We start from the raw sequence: 19,924 nt of genomic DNA on the forward strand, positions 1-19,924 counted from the left end.
ATATTTGAAATATTAAAAAAAAGTTTTTTCCAAACTGTATATAAGCGAGGCCAAAATTGTATATAATCGAATCACATATAATTGAGTCTGTATATAATCAAGTCCGTACAGGTCGCTATCATTATGGTAAAAATATATGTGTAGGAGTTACGTTGAAAAATATTTTGTTAAAACCCACATGGCTTCAAACATTAACATGACACATACACAAATCCGCTTTTTTTTATTCCCCCTGGCAGAGCAATGATCTGAAACAAATTGCGCCCGTCGGGTAGGCAATTAGGCAGCCACGTGCAACTTTTGAACACACGTTAAACGACCAATCCAAATGATGATAATCGACTAGATTAAGTGCACAGCAAACAGAAATTAACATTTCCGTTTAGTTCGAATGCGGCTCGCACCATTGAATACCATGAAACCGCTCGGCCCGACATACCAGGACAGTCGCAAGAACATTCAAAGTTTTAAACTTCCGTGGGCTAATTTTCACCGACTCAAACTTATCCCCTCGGATGGAAGTTTTCACCAAGCTGTGGCTCCAGGTGAATTTGACAGTATTTTTTGTGTGTAAGAAAGTACCTGAATATATTCGTATGTAGTTCTGTTCCTAGGACAATGTATCACTTTGATTCCTGTGGTGGGAATTTTCAATGCCACTTCCAGGAACACCCACTTCAAGTTACGGAGCGTACGTTGCGTCTATTCGATACTCTACCTAACCATTGGTGGAGTGTACTGCTTGTTAGATGCCCGAAGATGTATTCTCAAGGGATTGAACGTTACCTCCTTTGGTGATCTCGTATATACAGTGGTAGTTTACACCGCTGCTGTGTTTTTTCTATTCGTCGCACTACAATGGCAATCCATCTTGAAAGAATTCGAGAACTGCGAGAAGTTATTGCTGAGTGATGCTTATGTGAAGGTTTCGAGACGGGCTATGAGATTCAATATTGCCTGGGGCATCAGTTTTTTGGCTTTCGGAATTCTGATACTGGCAATGGTGGAAGATGGGTTGAACTTCTATTCGTCCTACAAGGCGAACGGTGTTCAGATGGAGTTCTGCAATCGGACAAACATAACCTTTTGGGAGAATTTTTACATCCGAGAGCACCCACACATTTTTAAGGCAATTCCCGTGAACTTGCCGATGGTTCTTGTGGTGGAGGTTAGGCAACTTCTCACCGAGTGATTCGAACTTTGGTAAACGTGTGCAATCGTTTCTTCCAGTGGATAAATAGGTGCATGAGATATACATGGAGCTATCTGGATATATTTATCATATCATTTAGTTTTGCGGCACAGTATCGTTACCATCAAATTTACTATCGGATGGCGAGTATTGAAGGGGTACACTACCCGCCAACCTTCTGGAAAGATATCCGAGCCGATTACACAGCTGTGTCCCGATTGGTTGCGTTTCTGGACGACAAGTTCGGTCATCTCATACTGCTGGCTTGTGCCAATGATATGTTCGTTATTGCTACTCAACTTTTTAATGGATTTCAGTAAGAACGGTCATCCGAGTTAAACATTTAAGTGATTTTGATATATTTCTCGCTCATTTCAGGAGACGTCCTGCTTTGGCCACTGTGATTTACTTTTGGTACTCATTGGCGCTATCTATTTTCCGCACGGTTTGCATGTTGTATGTCGGATCAGAGGTCCATGTAGCGTCCATGAGTCCTCTGAGCATTCTTCGCAACGTTCCGTCTAAGAGTTGGGGAATCGATGTATATGTTCCTTACTTTGTAATTTTGATTTTTTTTATTTAGCATAGCATTATTTTCTCAGCTGCAACGGTTAACCGATGATGTCGCATCGGGGGATAATTCGTTGTCTGGGAAAAAGTTCTTCTATCTCACTAGGCAGATTATACTGGCGGTAAGTGATAATAATTCATTTCTACTGTTTTTCGTTGTAATTTTATACGCTCGGTTGACAACCGAGAAAATTATATGGAACCCAATTAAAATGGAGCTTCTAAATGGCCTCTAGATCGGTTTCGTAATGTTTTGCCATCATTTTGTTTTGTGTTTTCCTCTCACCGTTGAAAAATTTAAATGATACATGTAGTCATAAAAAGAGTTGTGCTAGATGGAAAAGAATAGCAGATTCGAATTTTTGTTCACTTTTTGACATAGTACTACGTCTTCCATTTTTGTTTTGGGGTGTAAGCTCGAAATGTCGGAAACAAGAAAAATGTTACGTTGGAGGTGCAAGTTTTTGAGCATTAATAATTCTTTTCCGGCTCAACGAAGTTGTATGGTTCTATTATTTTATTCGAAAGATAAAATGTCTAAGCGTTATGTGCTTGCTACTTATTGACCCGATTTTTTCTAATAGCTAGAAAATAGCTTTGAAAACAGGCCATTGAAATCACTCAAATCTGTACATAGGCGGATGCGTGCTCGGAAATCCATTTTGTTTATATTGTGAAGCGAGTGTAGGATGCTCTCATTCGCTCACCGAAACACTATGCTCTCCCCCTTCCAATCCCGTTTCTATTTTGCTGCCGAGCTCATCAGAGTCTCTAGTGGAAAACCAACTATCTATGATAATTCGATATAGATTGTGTACAAATGGTGCCATTTGGTATGCATTCGTTAGAGGAGAACATTGAATGTTTGATATGGAGTAGAGGATGTTTCACCATATCTAAGGAACCGCATTGTTTGATGAAAACAACAGTGCCAATGTTGAATGTTAACAAGAGCTTTGAGTAGATTGGTGCGGAAGCTCACATGGGTTCCGTACATCGTTGGTAACGTTACCGCAACGAATTTATGCAGTAATTTGCATCTAGAGCTCGATTTTTGTTCTCTAGACAACATCTATCTTCGTCAAAATTGTCACTTATGATCGAGCGCCAGCGTCGTCGAAAATATGGTGACCAAAATTTTAGGTGAAATAAAAAAAAAACTCTACACTCTACTCTATACTCTCTACTCTCTACTCTCTACTCTCTACTCTCTACTCTCTACTCTCTACTCTCTACTCTCTACTCTCTACTCTCTACTCTCTACTTTTTACTTTCTACTTTCTACTCTCTATTCCTCTCATTTTCTACTCTCTTCTCTCTATTCTCTACTCTTCATTTAGTAGAGAGTACTCTCTAATCTCTCCATTTTCTATTCTCTACTCTCTTCTCTCTACTCACTGCTCTCTTAATTTTCTACTCTCTACTACTATCTTCTCTCTACTCTCAATTCTCTTCTTTCTTCTCTCTATTCTCCACTCTCCGCTCTCTTCATTTTCTACTCTCTACTCTCTACTCTCTACTCTCTACTCTCTACTCTCTACTCTCTGCTCTCTACTCTCTTCACTCTATACTCTATACTCTATATAGTAAAGTCTCTACTCCCTTAATTTTCTACTTTATTCTCTCTACTCTCAACTTTCTTCTCTTTTCTCTGTTCTGTCTATTCTCTACTCTCTACTCTCTTCATTTTCTACTGCTGTGCATAATTTTTTAAACTTTCATATTACGTTGAGTCAAATATGCCGTTAATAATTATTTTATCATGTTTGCACCACAACGAATAAAAAAAAATATCAATAACTTTCAATAGGATCAAGATACTGACAACTTCTGAATCGTAAAATGTTTGTCTTGGTAAGCTCTAAAAGTCGTCCCAAGAAAGTTTTCTTGTGGAATTTAAAATATAAACGTAAAGCAAGAACCATTGTTTTTTCATGATGACCCTAATGCAACCAAGAAAAGATGCGCTAAATGAGTAATATCAAATGAAAACAAAAGTTGGCTGCAATAACTGGGGCTACAACTTTATTTACCTCTATCTATAAAGATAAGAAAGTGTGATTTTTAATTTTACCTAAAATAGTGGTCATTCTATTTTCGACAACATCAAAATGAGCATGTAACAACTTTGTTGAAGAGAATGTGTGAAGAGAACTGTCTAGCTCTAGATGGAAATTTTCAGCCAAATTCGTTCCCTGGACTATTGTGAAATGATTACTAAGCCAACGGTAGTCCTACGTCCATCTTGCGGTTATATAATTTAACCCTCTTCTAGTTTTTCTTTAGAATAAGGTAAACGATGTTGGTTTGTCCGATTTTGGATGTTGTCATGCAACTAGTAAATGTAAATCACATCATGAAAATCACACGTAATCAAGACGAGTTTGGGTTTGTTGAAAAGCCCCATGTCTCGGGTCGCTAATAATACCATAAGATGTTTAAATTGTCCATTTTTTATGTTTTTAACGATTTTAAGAGAAATTATGATCATGGTTAGTCTACCTCTGATCATGGAAGGTCCGAAAAATGATCATGCTTTGTCCAGTTTCAAAAATCACAAATTTGAATGAAGAAATGCGAATTTTCAAGTAGACGTTGCTTTTCTCATTACTTAAGTTTACTGTCATCATATTGTTCCATTAATACTTTAGGCTTTCTTTAGAATATTGCCTTTTCATAGCATTTCAAAGGTGAACAGCACTCAACACAGATAAACTTCATTTCTGCTACGCACGAAAGACAACATAAACAAACTGTAGGGCGCCAAGCGTCTGCCAATCAAAATTGAGGTCATTGAGATGCATTAATTACATGATTTGAGTATATAAATCTGATACAGATATATCAGATTTGTATATGTTATAATCCAGAAAAAGGTCTGAATACGTACCAAATAATCATGTGGAGGTTGATTAAAAGTTAGCTCAAATGAAGGGCGCATTCACACTAATAGAGAGGGGATTTTATATACCTTTAAAACTTGTTAATCCGTAAATATCTTCTATATATATATATATATATATATATATATATATATATATATATATATATATATATATATATATATATATATATATATATATATATATATATATATATATATATATATATATATATATATATATATATATATATATATATATATATATATATATATATATATATATATATATATATTTAGGGTCCAATAAATGATTCTATGGTGGTTAGGCACTCCTCCCCCTCTCTAAGGGAGAAGTGCCATACAAATGAACACAAATTTCTGCATTATTTGATAATTAATCAAGCAGATGAAACGAAGTTTGGCATGTGAAGGTTTCAGAGTGCAATAAATGATTCTATGCTATTGAGATACTCCTCCCCCCTCTCTAAGGGTGGCTGCCATACAAATGAAACATTATTTTTTGCATTACTCGAGAATTAATCAAGCAAATGAAACGAAATTAGGCATATAGAAATTTTAAGGATCGATAAATGTTTCTATAGTGGTTCGACACTCCTCCCTCCTCTCTAAGGGAGATCTGCTATACAAATGGTCGGTGTTAAGTCAGAGGGGACCAAGACGCAAAATTGAAAATTTCGAGTTATTGATTACATTTAATTAAGCATTATGTAAGCTACATACCACATTTATCAGATTTGGAAAATCACGCATACAGCAGGAATATCGGATCGAAATTATTATGATTGATCAACAAAAATCCCTCATAGTATGCAGTCGGAGCGGACCATGTACCATTTACCATGGCGAAATGGCTCTATATCATGTGCAGACAGTGTGGACCATGTGACAATCATTTGTATATTGAATTTAAATAATATCCAAGTGCCGAATTCAAACCGACAAAACATTTTCTTGAAGTTAATAGGTACCTTGTCGAAATGTGCTTGAACCCGTGTAAAATGTGCACATTCTGAGTATATTAAAAAATAAACTTGGTCCACTCCGACTGAACGGATCAGTGAAAAATGCTGGATCGCAAAATGTACTATTTCAGATTTCGATTCAGGCTGTAACGATGACAATGAATTCGAATTTGATCATTCTATTGACGAATACTGTCTAAGATGATTGAAAATGGGAAGTTTCTGCCTTAACTTGTTTACCGTGCAATCATGGCAGAGACTTTTATGCTTCACGCAACCAAATGAGAATTGTGTCTGGAAAGAATCTGATATTATAATGACGAGTTTTGGTAGAAGTACTAGGAATTTTATAGTAAAAGATAATTTTAAAGGGTTGATTAGAAATACAATCAATGAACAGTTCTGCGATAGGTTTGAAGGTATTGTTAACAAAAAATAAATTTTGGGCAGGATGAAGTTTACCGGGTCAGCTAGTATCCTATAAAACAACTGTAAATCACGAAAAAGACTGTTTTATTTATATGTTTTTTTTAAAATTTATTTTGTTTTGATTTGACACAGGTGCGCTGAACTAGAGCATTCAAAAAGTGGACAACCAATGGCCATGTTTTCGACAAGATAGTATTGAATCATAGAATGAAATGTTTTTCGGTTATCATTTGTGATTATTTTGTAATGCGGGGGACGGAATGAAATATTAAAAGTGTTAAGTTCAAAATTTTCTTTTTTATCTTTTTGCCTTCAAAAAAAAAATAAAATAAAAATAAAAATAAATAGAGGATATGATTAGGTGGGATCTAACCTTTTCATTGCAATGAATCACAATCAATCTTCTTTTACATTTTGATATTACTGCTGTTGCTTATCCGATGAATCAACTAACAGTTGCTTCGCTTCAGACCATTAGATTATAATATTCATCTGATGTACTATTTTTTTTCCTAGATGGCAGGAACTCTCGTGACATACGAACTGGTGCTAATGGACCAAGTGAAACAAGCGAACGACCGCACCAAAGACTGCTCGTTCGCCTAATTATCTCGCCAGCTGTTACCTTTCGCACCATTTATGCGCCATCCATTTCATCCACCCGGAGTAAACAACTTCTAAAGTTAATTGTTATGTGTACGTGTTTCTAGCTTGAAGTTATTGTTCACTTTCACGCAAGAAATGTGTCAAGTGCACGGTCGAAGACAAATCGCAACTATTTTGTGGAACCACTTACGCAGTTATGGACATCTCGCAAATTGATGATTTCTGGAGTGCTTTCAGGCCTATTATTTTTGTGGCTCAGCTTTTCACGCTTTTCCCCGTGGAAGGAGTATTTGCGAGGGAGGCGGAACGCATCAATTTTCACTGGGTGAGCTGGAGAACACTCGTGTCGCTGCTGTTTCTCGTATTAGGTGCTCTAGTCATCATCGCACAGTTGAACCATGTCGTCTGCAGTCACGCAACGCCTTCGAGAATCAGTAAGTGTTAGACTCCAAAACAACTATATGTACAAACTAACGATCCTCAAATTCTAGCGGAGGCTCTGTACTACATTCTTAACTTCAGCGGGGCTGTATGCTTCTTTGTGATCGCCATGCGGTGGCAAACTGTCATATTGAACTGGAGAATGTACGAAGAAGTGTTTCTTTATGTTCCCTACAAGCAACTAGGTCGAAGTTTGAAATTCAAAGTCAGATTTGTGGGTTTCATCGTGTTGTTACTTGCTTTGCGTAAGTATTATGCATTTAAGATTTGTAAATAATCACTCACTACAGTATTTTTGTCTAGTCGAAGATCTACTACACATTTCATCCTGTTTTGAATCAAACTATGAATATCTTTCGCGTTGTGATAACGGCTCAGCGTTTTGGCAAACTTTTTACGAGAGAGAGCATCCGCAAATTTTTCAGTATATTGAATACAGTTTGCCGATGGCGATACTAGTGGAATACACCCACAAAGTCTATCTTTTCCTGTGGACATTCATGGATCTGTTCATCACATTGGTCAGCCTTGGCCTTTCGACTCGTTTCGAACAATTATACAGTAGAATAGAACATTTGAAGGGGAAATCCATGCCGGATTCATTTTGGGTGGAAATTCGACTAGACTATTCTAGAATATCAAACTTAGTGGCTTTCATAGACAAAGTTCTTTCCCCAATAATTTTGATCACCTGCGCGAGCGATATTTATTTCATCACGTATCAATTGTATATGTCCGTGAAGTAAGTATTTTTTATTGTTACGAATAACCTAAATATAACATTCGACATTTTCAGACTCAATGCGTCAATGCCCTTGTCAACGTTGTATTACCGGCTTTCCTTGGTGTTCCTAATATTTAGGGCCCTATTGATGCTGCTTACATCGTCTCATATTTTCGTTGCATCTCAAAAACCGTTGGGAATTCTGCGGGCAGTACCGATGAGCTCTTGGACCACCAACGTGAGCACACTGTTCCAAACCACACTGTCTTGAATTTCTACGTTCCCACTTTTAGGTGCAACGATTCACTCATGAAATTTTGAACATCCAGAATGCGCTCTCGGGCCATAAGTTCTTCTTTCTTAAGCGACAGATAATTCTAGCGGTATGACAGGATAGTTTCGCGTTTAGCGTTCAAATGAAAATTGTGCTATTCATTGCAGATGGCGGGAACCTTACTCACGTACGAGCTGGTGATGCTCAGTGAAGTGAAGTCAACTGACGATGCGGAGTTCTGCGATAGGCCCACGCGTTTATATTGAGGAATGATCATGATCACATAATACCATGCACAGTAAATTTTACGATTTGTTGACATTTTTAAACATGAGTTTTTGGGATGTCAGAAGAGGGTTTTGAATGAATAAAAAAACAACTGTACTGTTGTATGTATTTCCAGAACAATAACGTATGCATTAAATAAATGAACTAATTTCGGATTGAGAAGAAAAAAACTATAAAAGATAATTTTATGGATCAAGTTTTTCTTAATACTCATTTATTTAGCCTTCTACAGAGATCACGAGTTCAATTCTCACTGCCGACATTCTTCCAAAAATGGAAGTAAAAGTGACGAACCAGTCGAAATTGGTTAAAAGTCACAATAATAGAGAAAAAAAATAAAAAATAAATTAATTAGAATCTAATTTTGCGAAATCAATGCCAGGATATGAATAGCAGTGAAGCTGACCATGTATGTTGGGTTCCGACTAACATACAATGTTTTTCTTAACCCATTACTGCCCAGGTGTAGGTTATGCTTACTTTGCGACTTCTGCGGGAAACTCGAACTTTGCAAGCTTCAATACACAACAAAACAACAAAAATGATAGATAAAATGACACTGACACAAAAAACACTCTTAAAATGTCATGTCATTATCTATGGATTGTCATTATCAGCCAGAACCTTAAATATTTTTTATTGGAAAACAGATAAATACTAATTGAGCTTCTTACAACTGCAATCTATATAAAAACGCACAGGCGCAAATTAACGAAATACCCTCAGTTTCTATATGTTTGCATGACTCCACAAATAGAATAATCATTTTTCTTCAACTTACTGTATGAACTAATTTAAATCGTACGCATTTATTTCAATAAAAAATAAATTTGTTATCTCTCAACTTCCGGGGCAAAAGGAGCCATTATTACCGGGGTAAAAATGCCATAGTCGTAACCTCGAATTCGATCTGTCAAACGCAAATAGTATAATCGTGGTTGTGTTTGTTGTGGTCATGGTTTTTAAATATGAACGGATTTCGTTCCGAAACCAGTGGCAGATGGTTGTTGCCGTACATTCTGTAAATCATGGAGACGAGCTGCGGAGGAATATAGTTTGCCCAGAAGAACATTGGCCAAATATGTGCAGAAGTTAGACCGTTTTAAAACAGTGTTTTCTAAACAACAGGAGGAGTAACACGACAACACACGACATCCCGAACCTAGGGTATAAAATCGCAGAGTGAAATAATTTAGATTACTCTTTCGACAAAATATCCAAATTGGCCGGAAAAGATTGGCCGTTTTCGTGAACGCCACCAGAACTTGAGTTTGTGTTCTTTGGAACCACCGTGAATTTCACAGTGCTTTGTTCATCAAAATTTATGTTTTTATAAGATTGGTACTATTGCCCCGTACTGGAAAAATACAAGCCAAAAACATTATTTTTGTAAATGAAACATTTTCATAGTAAACATAACTTTTGAACAATTTGATGCATATCTACACCTAAATAGGAGTATAAATGAACAAACCAGCAAATAAAATATGGAAAAAAATTAAACAGAAGAGCATTCAAAAACGCGTATTAGCTTAAGGTGGCACTCTTGCCCCGGGTTCCCCTACTCTGCATTTACCTATACCAAGCATTTATCAGAATCAAAGGAGAGGCGATTGTTTGGAAGATGGTGACATTCTCTGATCCCCAAAGTTTCGACTATCAGAATCAAAGGAGAGGCGATTGTTTGGAAGTTGGTGACATTCTCTGATCCCCAAAGTTTCGACTAGAGCCTGGTTTAAAGGATTAAACATCGATAGAGATATCATTAGAAAGGTTATTGTCTATTCATATCTTGCTCAATGCATGTCTCTATCATGTAGGATATGATATTCAGTACGTTGGTAATGTCGAAATGTCAAATAACTAAACTGGCGGCCGATTGAAAGTTTCGAAAAAGTTTCGATATTTAACCTGAATCACCTGGCGATATAATTATAACGACCCACAACAGGAAATGTTTCAGACAAGGATTATTTCGCCGAGACAATAAATAGATTGTTTTAACGTAAGTTTAAGAATATACTCTAAGATGGTGGATTTTTATTGTATTCGGCTAAATTTAATAAACGAAAGGAAAAAAGCGACCAATCGATGAGTATTTATGACGAAGGTTTTATTAATAAGGATTACAATGCACATCTATGAACAAAACGATGGACACAAAAAAGTAGAGAGTTTTAAGAGTTAATATTTGAATATCTATCTAATTTTTTTTCCTCGTCAGTTTATTATTGAAATAAGAGATTATTAATAATCAATGGAATAGTTACAAAAACTCAATTCAAAGGCAATTTCCCACCTACGTGAAGTTTGCCTCAGACTTCTACTTTTCTGTCATTCAGCAGATTTCTATATTTCATGGCGACTGTTTGAATTTGTCAGCTTTCTTTTACGCGTATGGGCTAAGTAATCCGAATGACTGGTTATTTTTCATAATCGAATTTGAAAGTTCATCATTTATGCTAAGTATATAATTTAATTAATATAAAAGTGAAACTGTATAACAGTAGTATTGGTAAGTTTCTTGTTTTTTTTCTAAAATTTATGCTTTATTCTGCAAAAATGGTTACAAATTTAATATTGTATTGCCCATTGCTAATCACAACTTTTCCCCATCTTTCTGGTAATTCACGGATTCCTTTGCGGAAATTATCGGCCGGTTTGTCGGCTAACCACGATTCAATTTTTGACTTCATCAAATTGGAGAAGTGCTGGTCAACCAGGCCATGTTGCATCGATCGAAAAAGGTAGTAATCGGACGGAACAATGTGTGGAGAATCATCATCATGTTTAAAAATTGTGCACCCGTGGCCGAGTGGTTAGCGTCTCACATTATCATGCCGGGTGTTCGGGTTCGATTCCCGTTCTGGCCGGGGAATTTTCGTCAAAGAAATTTCCTTGGACTTGCACTGTGGTCACGCGTATTCAAGAGCTTGCCCCTCGGAATACATTCAAGGCGTGTAATTTGGCTTAAGAAATCTCAACTTAAGTATTAATAAAATGACGCTAGTTAATGCATACGTTGAGACGGCAAAAGTTCCACATGGAACGTTAACGCCATTCAAAAAAAATCGTCATTCAAGACAAATTTATCACTTCTAAACCGTGCAAACCACGTCTGACACGTTCGCTCAGTTGGAGCATGATCACCATAAACTTCCACCAGAATGCTATGACTTTACGCAGCTTTTTTCTTCATATTGATCACTCTCGTTGGTACGAAATTCGACATATTCGAATAGCAAAAAACTATGTTGTTTACGCTTCAACTTTTTGACATATACTGAAAAATACGCGCAATGACAGTAGCTTTCCAACGCATGTCTGGAAATTCGATTCGCTTGAATAATAATCAAGTTATGCCATCTGTTGTCGAAGAAACTTACCGGTACACCTAATATATTTTACAAAACTTTGAAAAATATAGAACGCAACGTCACTTTCTCTCGTTTTTGTTCTACCCACGCAATATACGAGTTTTTGGATACCTGTTAATGTACAAATATGATCATCTTCATAACGCCTATCAGAATGAAATATAAAAATAGTTAAAATAAAACTGTAAATAGTATATTCGGGTAAATGTTGCATTTGGGTAAATATTCATTGAGGTAGATGTTCCATTCGGGTACAGATCGTATTTGGGTAATTGAATTCAAGTGCATGACTTTCGTGCATGGCTGTCGTTGGGGTTACTGTTTGTACACCGATCGAATGAAAAATACTCTAAAGTTTTGATACGCTATACATTTTTTTTGGAATCAGTCGTGAACTAAGACAATATTTTGTAACTTAACCAAAATCGGATCCAATTAACCCCATCATTAAGCCTTCATTTGCTTCATTTCTTTCTTTACTTTATATTCAATAGATATGGCATGTTGTATTATTACGTCCCATCAGAGTTGCCACATCTACAGAATATTCTGCATTTTACAGATTTTTTGCCCAATTTTAGATACAGAATCTATATATACAGATATTACTGCTTTTTAGTAAAGTTACAGAATTTACAGATTTTGTTTTTACTTACATGTTTTGTTCAATTTTAAATACTAAATTTATTACAACGCTTTTTATCCAATTCATTTATTTGTAAGGCTCAATCGCATAAGCTTTGCGGAGCTGCTAATTCAAGGTTTTTTATACAAAATTTCAACTCAAATCTATGTTTCACTCGAGGTTTACTCGAGGTGAGAGGGGCAACAATACAGTGCATACATAGATACTTTGATTTATAAAAAAAAATCACGCAACGGCTTTCTTGGACAATCTTATGACCAAACCGATTATGCTTTTCTTAAACTTTGCTCATCAATAACGCCAATTACACCTTTCAATCAGAAAGTTTTCAATCGTGCGAACTTTATAATGAGACAAGAATGTTATTGTTGATTATGTTGGGTAACTCATGTTTGAAAAGTTACGTGCATCGATTCGCTGATGCTGACCTCGATGTGAAAGACTTTGAAGACTTTCTGAACAAGCCTGATGATTTTTACGTTGGTATCGACGCAGAAGAAGCTGACCTTCAAATCGATTTTTCATGACTTCTATATCGAACTAGTGAAACATATTTGAAAACGATTTGATTTCAGCGATCTGGTTATCAAAACTGCGGCTTTGATAAATCCTCATTTTTTGTCAAGCTACCAAATCATAATGATTTGATGCGTCAATTTTTCTCAATTCGTTGAAGCAATTAATAGACAAGGCTTGGATACAAATTCAGGCTACTCAAGACGAATCTTGTGGGGAAAAAATTGAGAGACTCATATATAACTTGGTCTCAGCTGTTAGATTTAAAAAATTGCGAGAAATTTTTGTATACATTGCTAAGATCGTTTGTAAGATACTTTCTGCCAAGAGAATATTTTCGCTTTACAATGCCAACAAAACAAAGGCTGGAAATCAGTTGGCACCTACACTTATAGACTCTATTTTGAAAGCGAAGAACTATATATATGCTCAAGGAAGAGCTTCAAACAAAACAATGTATAAACATCATATAATTTAGAGGGTTGTGAGAAAACTTTTTCATAATTAATTTTGTTGTATTGATACGAAAATAACAACCCATAAATAAGAAAAATAAATCCAAATTAAGAAAAAACCTTTATTTTAATTTTTTGATAAAAATACAGTTTTGTTTTGTTCAAAATACAGATATACAGATACAGAACATTTTACAGAATTAAATGTGGTAACCCTGCGTCCCGTGCTCCCGTGGCCGAGTGGTTAGCGTCCTACACTATCATGCCGGGGGTTTGGGTTCGATTCCCGTTCTGGGGGGAGGATTTTTCGTTAAAGAAATTTCTTCCGACTTGCACTGTGACCACGCGTATTCTAGAGCTTGTCACTTAGAATACATTCAAGACGTGTTATCCGGCATAGGAATCTTAACTAAGTACTACTAATGAAAACGACATAAGTAATACCTACGTTGAGGAGGCAAAAGTTCCACTGGGAACGTTAGTGCCATCCAAAAAGAACCCTGCGACCCATAATTTTAACCAAACGTTTCTTGAAATTGTCTGTAGTAAACCCTTTTGTTACTATATAGATTAGATGAAAAATCATTCGATAAAATAAATTAATTTTAAAAAAGACAGTTTTGAAAATCGGTTACAGTTACTCTGAGTCATCTTGTAATTTTGAAAGACTTTTGTATTTGGCCTATTGTGTCCTCAAATATCTGCCAAATTTCATATTGATGAGTCTAGCCGTTTTCTTTTCTTTGATCGATCAATTTGCGTAAACTACACCCAAACTAGCGTTGTCAGAAAGCATTTCATTTTCGACAGAAAACATGTCATTTCATGCTTTAAAGCGTCAAATAGTCAAAAATTGTCATCTGCCCTCCAAAGCTTGTTTGTATGTATGGATGCAGACATCTCTTCCTTTTTTTCATCTTTTTTGGGATTGCTCCCAAAAAAAATCCAAACGACGTCAACGGGAATTGAACCAAGACCGGCTGGAAATTCAAGACTGTTTTACACGATCAAGCTATCCACATAGCTAATGATGCTGTTGGGGAGGAGCGTGATAATATTACATCTCATTACAAATTGAAGTTGGAAAGTGTTTTCTAATTTTACTCCTAGAAAACACTTTCCAGCACAAAGGAGATCTATATCAATCTCGGTCTGGGCCGTGGCCAAGTAATGCGTGCTTATTTGGAACGTGTCTCTTGTTTCGCTCGCTCGTATTAATCTTATATTGCCGTACCATTACCAGTATTTGTGAGTCATGGCATTTTCTGTCATTTTTACGCTCATTTAATGTAATAAATCGGGATCACAAAACATGAGTTAAAAATTAATTTTGGGTGTATATAAGTATCCCCTATCTGATACACCCCATGCAACAAAACTACCCAAACAATCGGTCTTTACAAGGTCACCAATGATTTCTACTGAATAGTTAATCCTCAATTTTCGTTCCATTTCTAAAATAATATCCGAGGTAACATACAACATTAAATTAATTTCAAGTCCTACGCCTACAATGTGATCTTTTCATCGACACCAATTTTTTACCATATGTAAAGTTAATTGGGCCGCACTATTCTAAGTGACTCGAGCTTCTGTAAACTAGATAATGACATGGTAAAAATAATAAAACCATTGGGGTTATGGGTTCAAGGTGTGGTTTATTATAAAAAAATATCATATTTTCTTTCATTCCAAGGAAAAAGTCTCATGTATGTTAGGTTACATTTAAGTATCAGTAATAGACTATTATTATTTCCTACTGTTTACTTTCGGAATGAACACATATTTCCTATAACGAGTTCCCGAACGCGATATGTTGTTCTATACATTTTTTGTTAAAGCAAACGCGGTGTTGTGCGAATAGAAATCATTTAATCAAGAATCTGTGAAATACTATTTGATCTTTAAAGCCCTTCTGGCACCAGTGATCGGAAGTACCCTCCAAGTTGTTGGGCTACTGCTTGGTCATCATGATATCCTTTCAGAACCTTACAATTTTCGTACCAATCGGCTATTCGCGGAAATTCGGAAATATTGAATCCACAGTGCTGCGAAATACAACACGTTAGAATTTGCTAAACAATATCAGAGAAATTATAAAACTTACCACCAATGAAGCGACTGTCGGCAATAGAGACAGATCAGCCACGGTAATGTTTTCCCCTGCAAACCAATCGTTCCGTGACAGATACAGTTCTAATCTGCTGAAAACATTGCTAATTTTGGCCTTCGACTCATCGGATACGACCGCAGTTTGGCGCTTCATAATCGGTATTATTAGACCGAACGAGTTTGGATAGAATTCCGTCAGTTCGTGATAAAGAACGCGATTGATAAGCGCCTTTTCTTTCGGAATGTTCGGATAGAGATCATGCGCCGGGCGGAAGGAGTCAATCAAATAAGTCAGAATGGCACGTGACTCCCAAAGGTAGAATCCGTTATCGTCCAACAGCGGAATTGTATGCTCGGGATTCATGCGCAAAAAGTCCTCAGTCATAGTTTCACCCGCGAAGACGTTTACTTCTTTTAGCTGTGTGATATCAGAGGTTTTTGTTTATTGGATCTGCCGTTGGGACGCATTGTTTGCCTACCTCGATGTTCAATTCGAGTTCCTTGATGAGCAGAATTATCGCCCGACATGGAGGGCTCATCGGGGCGTAGTATAGCGTAATTGTCATCTTGACTTTAATCCGCACCGAGTATCGACCTATTGTATCCACTGTCCAAATATATACTGGCATGCGTTCCGCGGCGATATGCGCCAGGAATGAACAGATCCGATAACAGCATTTGAGCTATTGATAAGAGCAGTTATTAGAAACCGATAAGCTTTCGGTGATGAAAATAACAGTATGCTCGTTATTATTTCACACCCTGTACATGAATAATCAACGCGTTTAGAATGATCCGCACTCCCCATTAAGTAACGTAACGATCATATTTGGTGTGGATAATATGATATCAGGGGTTATGAACATTTTTTCGTAACTAGAGAACCGCTATATTTTTTGACGTTTCAGAGATATTTTAGAAGCTCGGTTGAAATGATGTAAGTAGTGTTGGACATAATATCTATCTTTGTTTCAAGACTAGTTAATAAAATTATTATGAAATTAAATGATATCAAATTATTATTAAATTTAAAAAAATTTAAATAATAGTTTTCAAAAATTCTAATTTTTGTTATAAACTTAATTGTTTTAGTCAAGTTTGAAATATTGAAAACGCTAGTGTTTTACAACCATAGAATCAGATGTGGCAATTTATAACTTATGGATTTCATATGAATTACAACAAGTTTATAACGCGAGGGTCATCGCTTACTCTCAGTCAGTGCAAACATTCTATTCGGTGTGCTGACTGCCAAGTTGCGTCATGTTAACTGTTTCGTCTCGTTCTACACTGAAAAAAAAATTACAATTGTTTTGGTGTAAAAACGGATTTATTTTGATCATTCGAAGCGTAACTAATCATGATTAGACAGATGCGCATCATCTACATTTTCAAACATTAAAATAAAACTGAAAACGTTCATAAAGTGTTTACAAAAGTGAACTTTATTAAAGAATTATAGGTTTACATAGAAATTCTTCTTGAACTTATACGCATTTCTAGATACTGTACCTTCCTTCTTGAACTTGGCCTTGAAAATTGCCCAGTAACGTTCAATTGGCCGCAGCTGGGGACAGTTAGGTGGGTTGTGGTTTTTTCGATGAACAGGATATTGTTTTCCATAAATCATCATAGAGTGGATTTGCCATAATGTGCCGATGCCAAATCCGGCCAGAATAGAGGAGGAACCTCGTGATTTCTACAAAGTGGAAGCAATCTCTTTTTCAAGCATTCTTCCACATAAATTTGGGCATTTATAGTCCCTTTTGTGAAAAAGTTGACGATCGCATGCCACATGTGTAAATGGTTTACCAAACGGGCATTTTTTGGCCGAATTTTTCCATCGCAACAGTCGTATTCGCTAATGGTAAAGTCTCTCCAATCGATATGGTATAACATTGAGGTCCCATCACCGTTCTGGAATCTTCGTTCTTCCGGTGTTTGTATGCCCACTTTTTGCTTGTTATAGGTCTTTAGACCATGTCACTGTTTAATCCGCTGAATCATCTCAAAACTGGTTTTGAACTTCTTGGCCAAAACACGAAAAGATGTAGACCTGTTCCTTAGAATATAATTCATAACTTTTCGGTCCAATCCGGGATGAATTGGTCCGGATTTTTCGTCTTCTTCTACTGATATTCTCGAAAGAATACTCATTACCGAACTTTGCGACGATTCGTTGAACGCTTTCCGGACAAACTTTTATTTTGCTATTTTGTGGTACGTAACACTCTTTTCGGTGCACCAATTGTGTAGAATTTTCTTTGATTTTTAGTTTCCAATCCATAACATTTCGGAAACACCTTAATGACCGATTTTGACATGTAAACAAAGAGTTTTCTGATAACACGACAACAACAAAATTCACTCGTTTGTGTGTAATAACGTGTTAAATGTTTAAGACTACTTATCGATGCACTCCTTGAAGAGTTTTAACGCATTTGACGCATTTTCTCCCACTATGATCAAATCAAAATGACAAAAGCTTCTGCAGCTAGGGGAATGGAAAAGTAAATACAATAACTAGGGGGCCCAAACAATAAAAGTTCATACAGCTAGGTGACTGGAAACGTTCAAAATAAGAAAAGTTTCTGCATCTAGGGGGAGAGCTCGGCAAAGTCATATTCAACTTAGGGTAGTCAGGGAACTATCAAGAAATTCGCCTTCGTATTCAATTGGAAATGAGTTTTAGCTTCTTCCAACAGTTCCTCCGTCAACATGACTCAACAGTCATTCGGGTGTTTAATTGCTATCTCACTATACGACTCGTCTATCCCATTTCATTCTTCCCCGTCAAATGGACTTCATTGTATCGCGAATCCTTTCAGACGATGCTTGTAAGGAATTTCGTCTTTATGAAACTGATCAATCATTGCATTGTAAATGCTTTTATGATCAGCGGAACCAAGCAAAACTTCGGCGTAATAGTTGTCATGTACCTAAATGTTGCTTAGTTCAAATGTGAGAAATTTGACGAATGAAAAAAAAAAACAGTATCAATCTGTACTTTTTGACGAAAATCTGTACTCTGTACCATACAGAATCTGTACCAAAAATAACGAAAAAATCTATACCATTCCAGATAAATCTGTACGTGTGGCAAAACTGCTGGTAACTGTCTAAGTTCGTTGGTTTGAGTTCACGGTGGGTAGACAATAAACCGCCCATTAACCCTTTCCCGTACAACATCGAGTATCACTCGTGGTGTACTTGCATAACATAGGGCGCAAGAATGCTCAGCAGAGTAGTGAAATCATTTGACGTGTGACGTATTAAATAATACGGGAAAGGACTAATGGTATAACAACTTTTTTGCTTCAGAAATCAAGTTTTCCTTTCATTTTATATGGACGTAAAAATAATATTGTGTACACGGGTAACGAGACTCGTGTCAGGGGAAGTAGTAGTATGGATTGAAGTCAGGTTGAATGAAGAGGCAGTTTTGTATTCATTAGTCACGTCAATTAGAATAACCATTTGCTAGAATAATTCATCAGTCGCCCTCGCTCTCAACGCTCGTCAATTCCTTTTCTAGTCAATTCAAATCATGTTGACGGCGAGTGCCGAAGTAGTCCTAGTCGAAGTGAAGAGAAGTGTCGGAAGCGTATGGACTGCATTGGGTATCAGGGACGCATTTTCATTGGAGTTGAATGAAGAATCACGAAGCATCATGACTTTCAATTCGCAGCGACGTCACACTAATTTAAACGTCTTACTTTTGGGTTGGGTTTGGCGCTGGAAATATTTCAGCGCACTTGGCAACCTATTTTTAGCAGATTGTGATGAAATTGAGGAGAGCACTCCGAGGAGCATGACAAGCATTGTAAGCTGTCTTCAATAGCTTAAAAGAAAATGGGATGGTTTTGAACCACGAAAAATGCAAGCTTCGGACAACTGAGTTCGAGTTTTCAGGATACCGAATAAATGCAAATGCAAATCCTCAATCACAGGGCAATGTACAGATACTATTCTTCGACGGCCGAATGACGATAGTGGAGTGATTTTCATTTTACCCCCACATATTCCTGTTAGACGTAGTCCTACGTCAAAGCGGACCGAATTAAGTTGTACACCAAATTCACAGAGAATGTACAACAGTCTAAAAAGCTAAAATTTAATCACAAAGTCAAAGTTAAAGGATCCATGATTATGAAATGACACATTCTACGAAGACGTCGAAAACCTGTATGGGACAGTATTGAAAAAGCGGTTGCAATTGCTTTTCATACCATCAACACTCCCATTGAAATGGTATACAGTCAACTTGATTCAGCTGCAACTACCTTATCGGGCTTTTATCGTTCACACCAATAAGGAAACTCAAAGCATATTTTAATTTTGAATGATACCGCAGATCATTAGGTAGTTTAAATGCAGTCGTGGAAAGTTACTCGAGAAAATCAAATCGCGTTGCCCGATTGCACGCA

The 19,924-nt window shown here is 36.6% G+C and overlaps 3 protein-coding genes across 3 annotated transcripts; 2 read left to right on the plus strand and 1 right to left on the minus strand.

Annotated features, from left to right (window-relative positions):
* Positions 1-415: 415 nt before the first annotated feature.
* On the plus strand, positions 416-6,679 carry LOC129774225 (gustatory receptor for sugar taste 64b-like). Its single transcript, XM_055777933.1, has 6 exons — positions 416-545; positions 603-1,168; positions 1,231-1,508; positions 1,571-1,733; positions 1,795-1,884; positions 6,575-6,679. The coding sequence occupies exons 1-6, from the start codon at positions 416-418 to the stop codon at positions 6,662-6,664; spliced, it is 1,317 nt and encodes a 438-aa protein (XP_055633908.1). The 3' UTR covers positions 6,665-6,679.
* Positions 6,680-6,684: 5 nt separating this feature from the next.
* On the plus strand, positions 6,685-8,453 carry LOC129777796 (gustatory receptor for sugar taste 64a-like). Its single transcript, XM_055784278.1, has 6 exons — positions 6,685-7,098; positions 7,156-7,350; positions 7,409-7,847; positions 7,902-8,067; positions 8,123-8,212; positions 8,271-8,453. The coding sequence occupies exons 1-6, from the start codon at positions 6,861-6,863 to the stop codon at positions 8,367-8,369; spliced, it is 1,227 nt and encodes a 408-aa protein (XP_055640253.1). The 5' UTR covers positions 6,685-6,860; the 3' UTR covers positions 8,370-8,453.
* A 6,641-nt stretch (positions 8,454-15,094) lies between these two features.
* Positions 15,095-16,179, minus strand: LOC129778610 (glutathione S-transferase 1-1-like). The gene is made up of 3 exons (XM_055785625.1): positions 15,977-16,179; positions 15,493-15,915; positions 15,095-15,433 (listed from the first exon to the last, which is right to left on the minus strand). The coding sequence occupies exons 1-3, from the start codon at positions 16,124-16,126 to the stop codon at positions 15,290-15,292; spliced, it is 717 nt and encodes a 238-aa protein (XP_055641600.1). The 5' UTR covers positions 16,127-16,179; the 3' UTR covers positions 15,095-15,289.
* Positions 16,180-19,924: the final 3,745 nt, after the last annotated feature.

Source organism: Toxorhynchites rutilus, chromosome 3 (genome assembly GCF_029784135.1).
Source record: "Toxorhynchites rutilus septentrionalis strain SRP chromosome 3, ASM2978413v1, whole genome shotgun sequence".
Taxonomy (NCBI): Eukaryota; Metazoa; Arthropoda; class Insecta; order Diptera; family Culicidae; genus Toxorhynchites; species Toxorhynchites rutilus.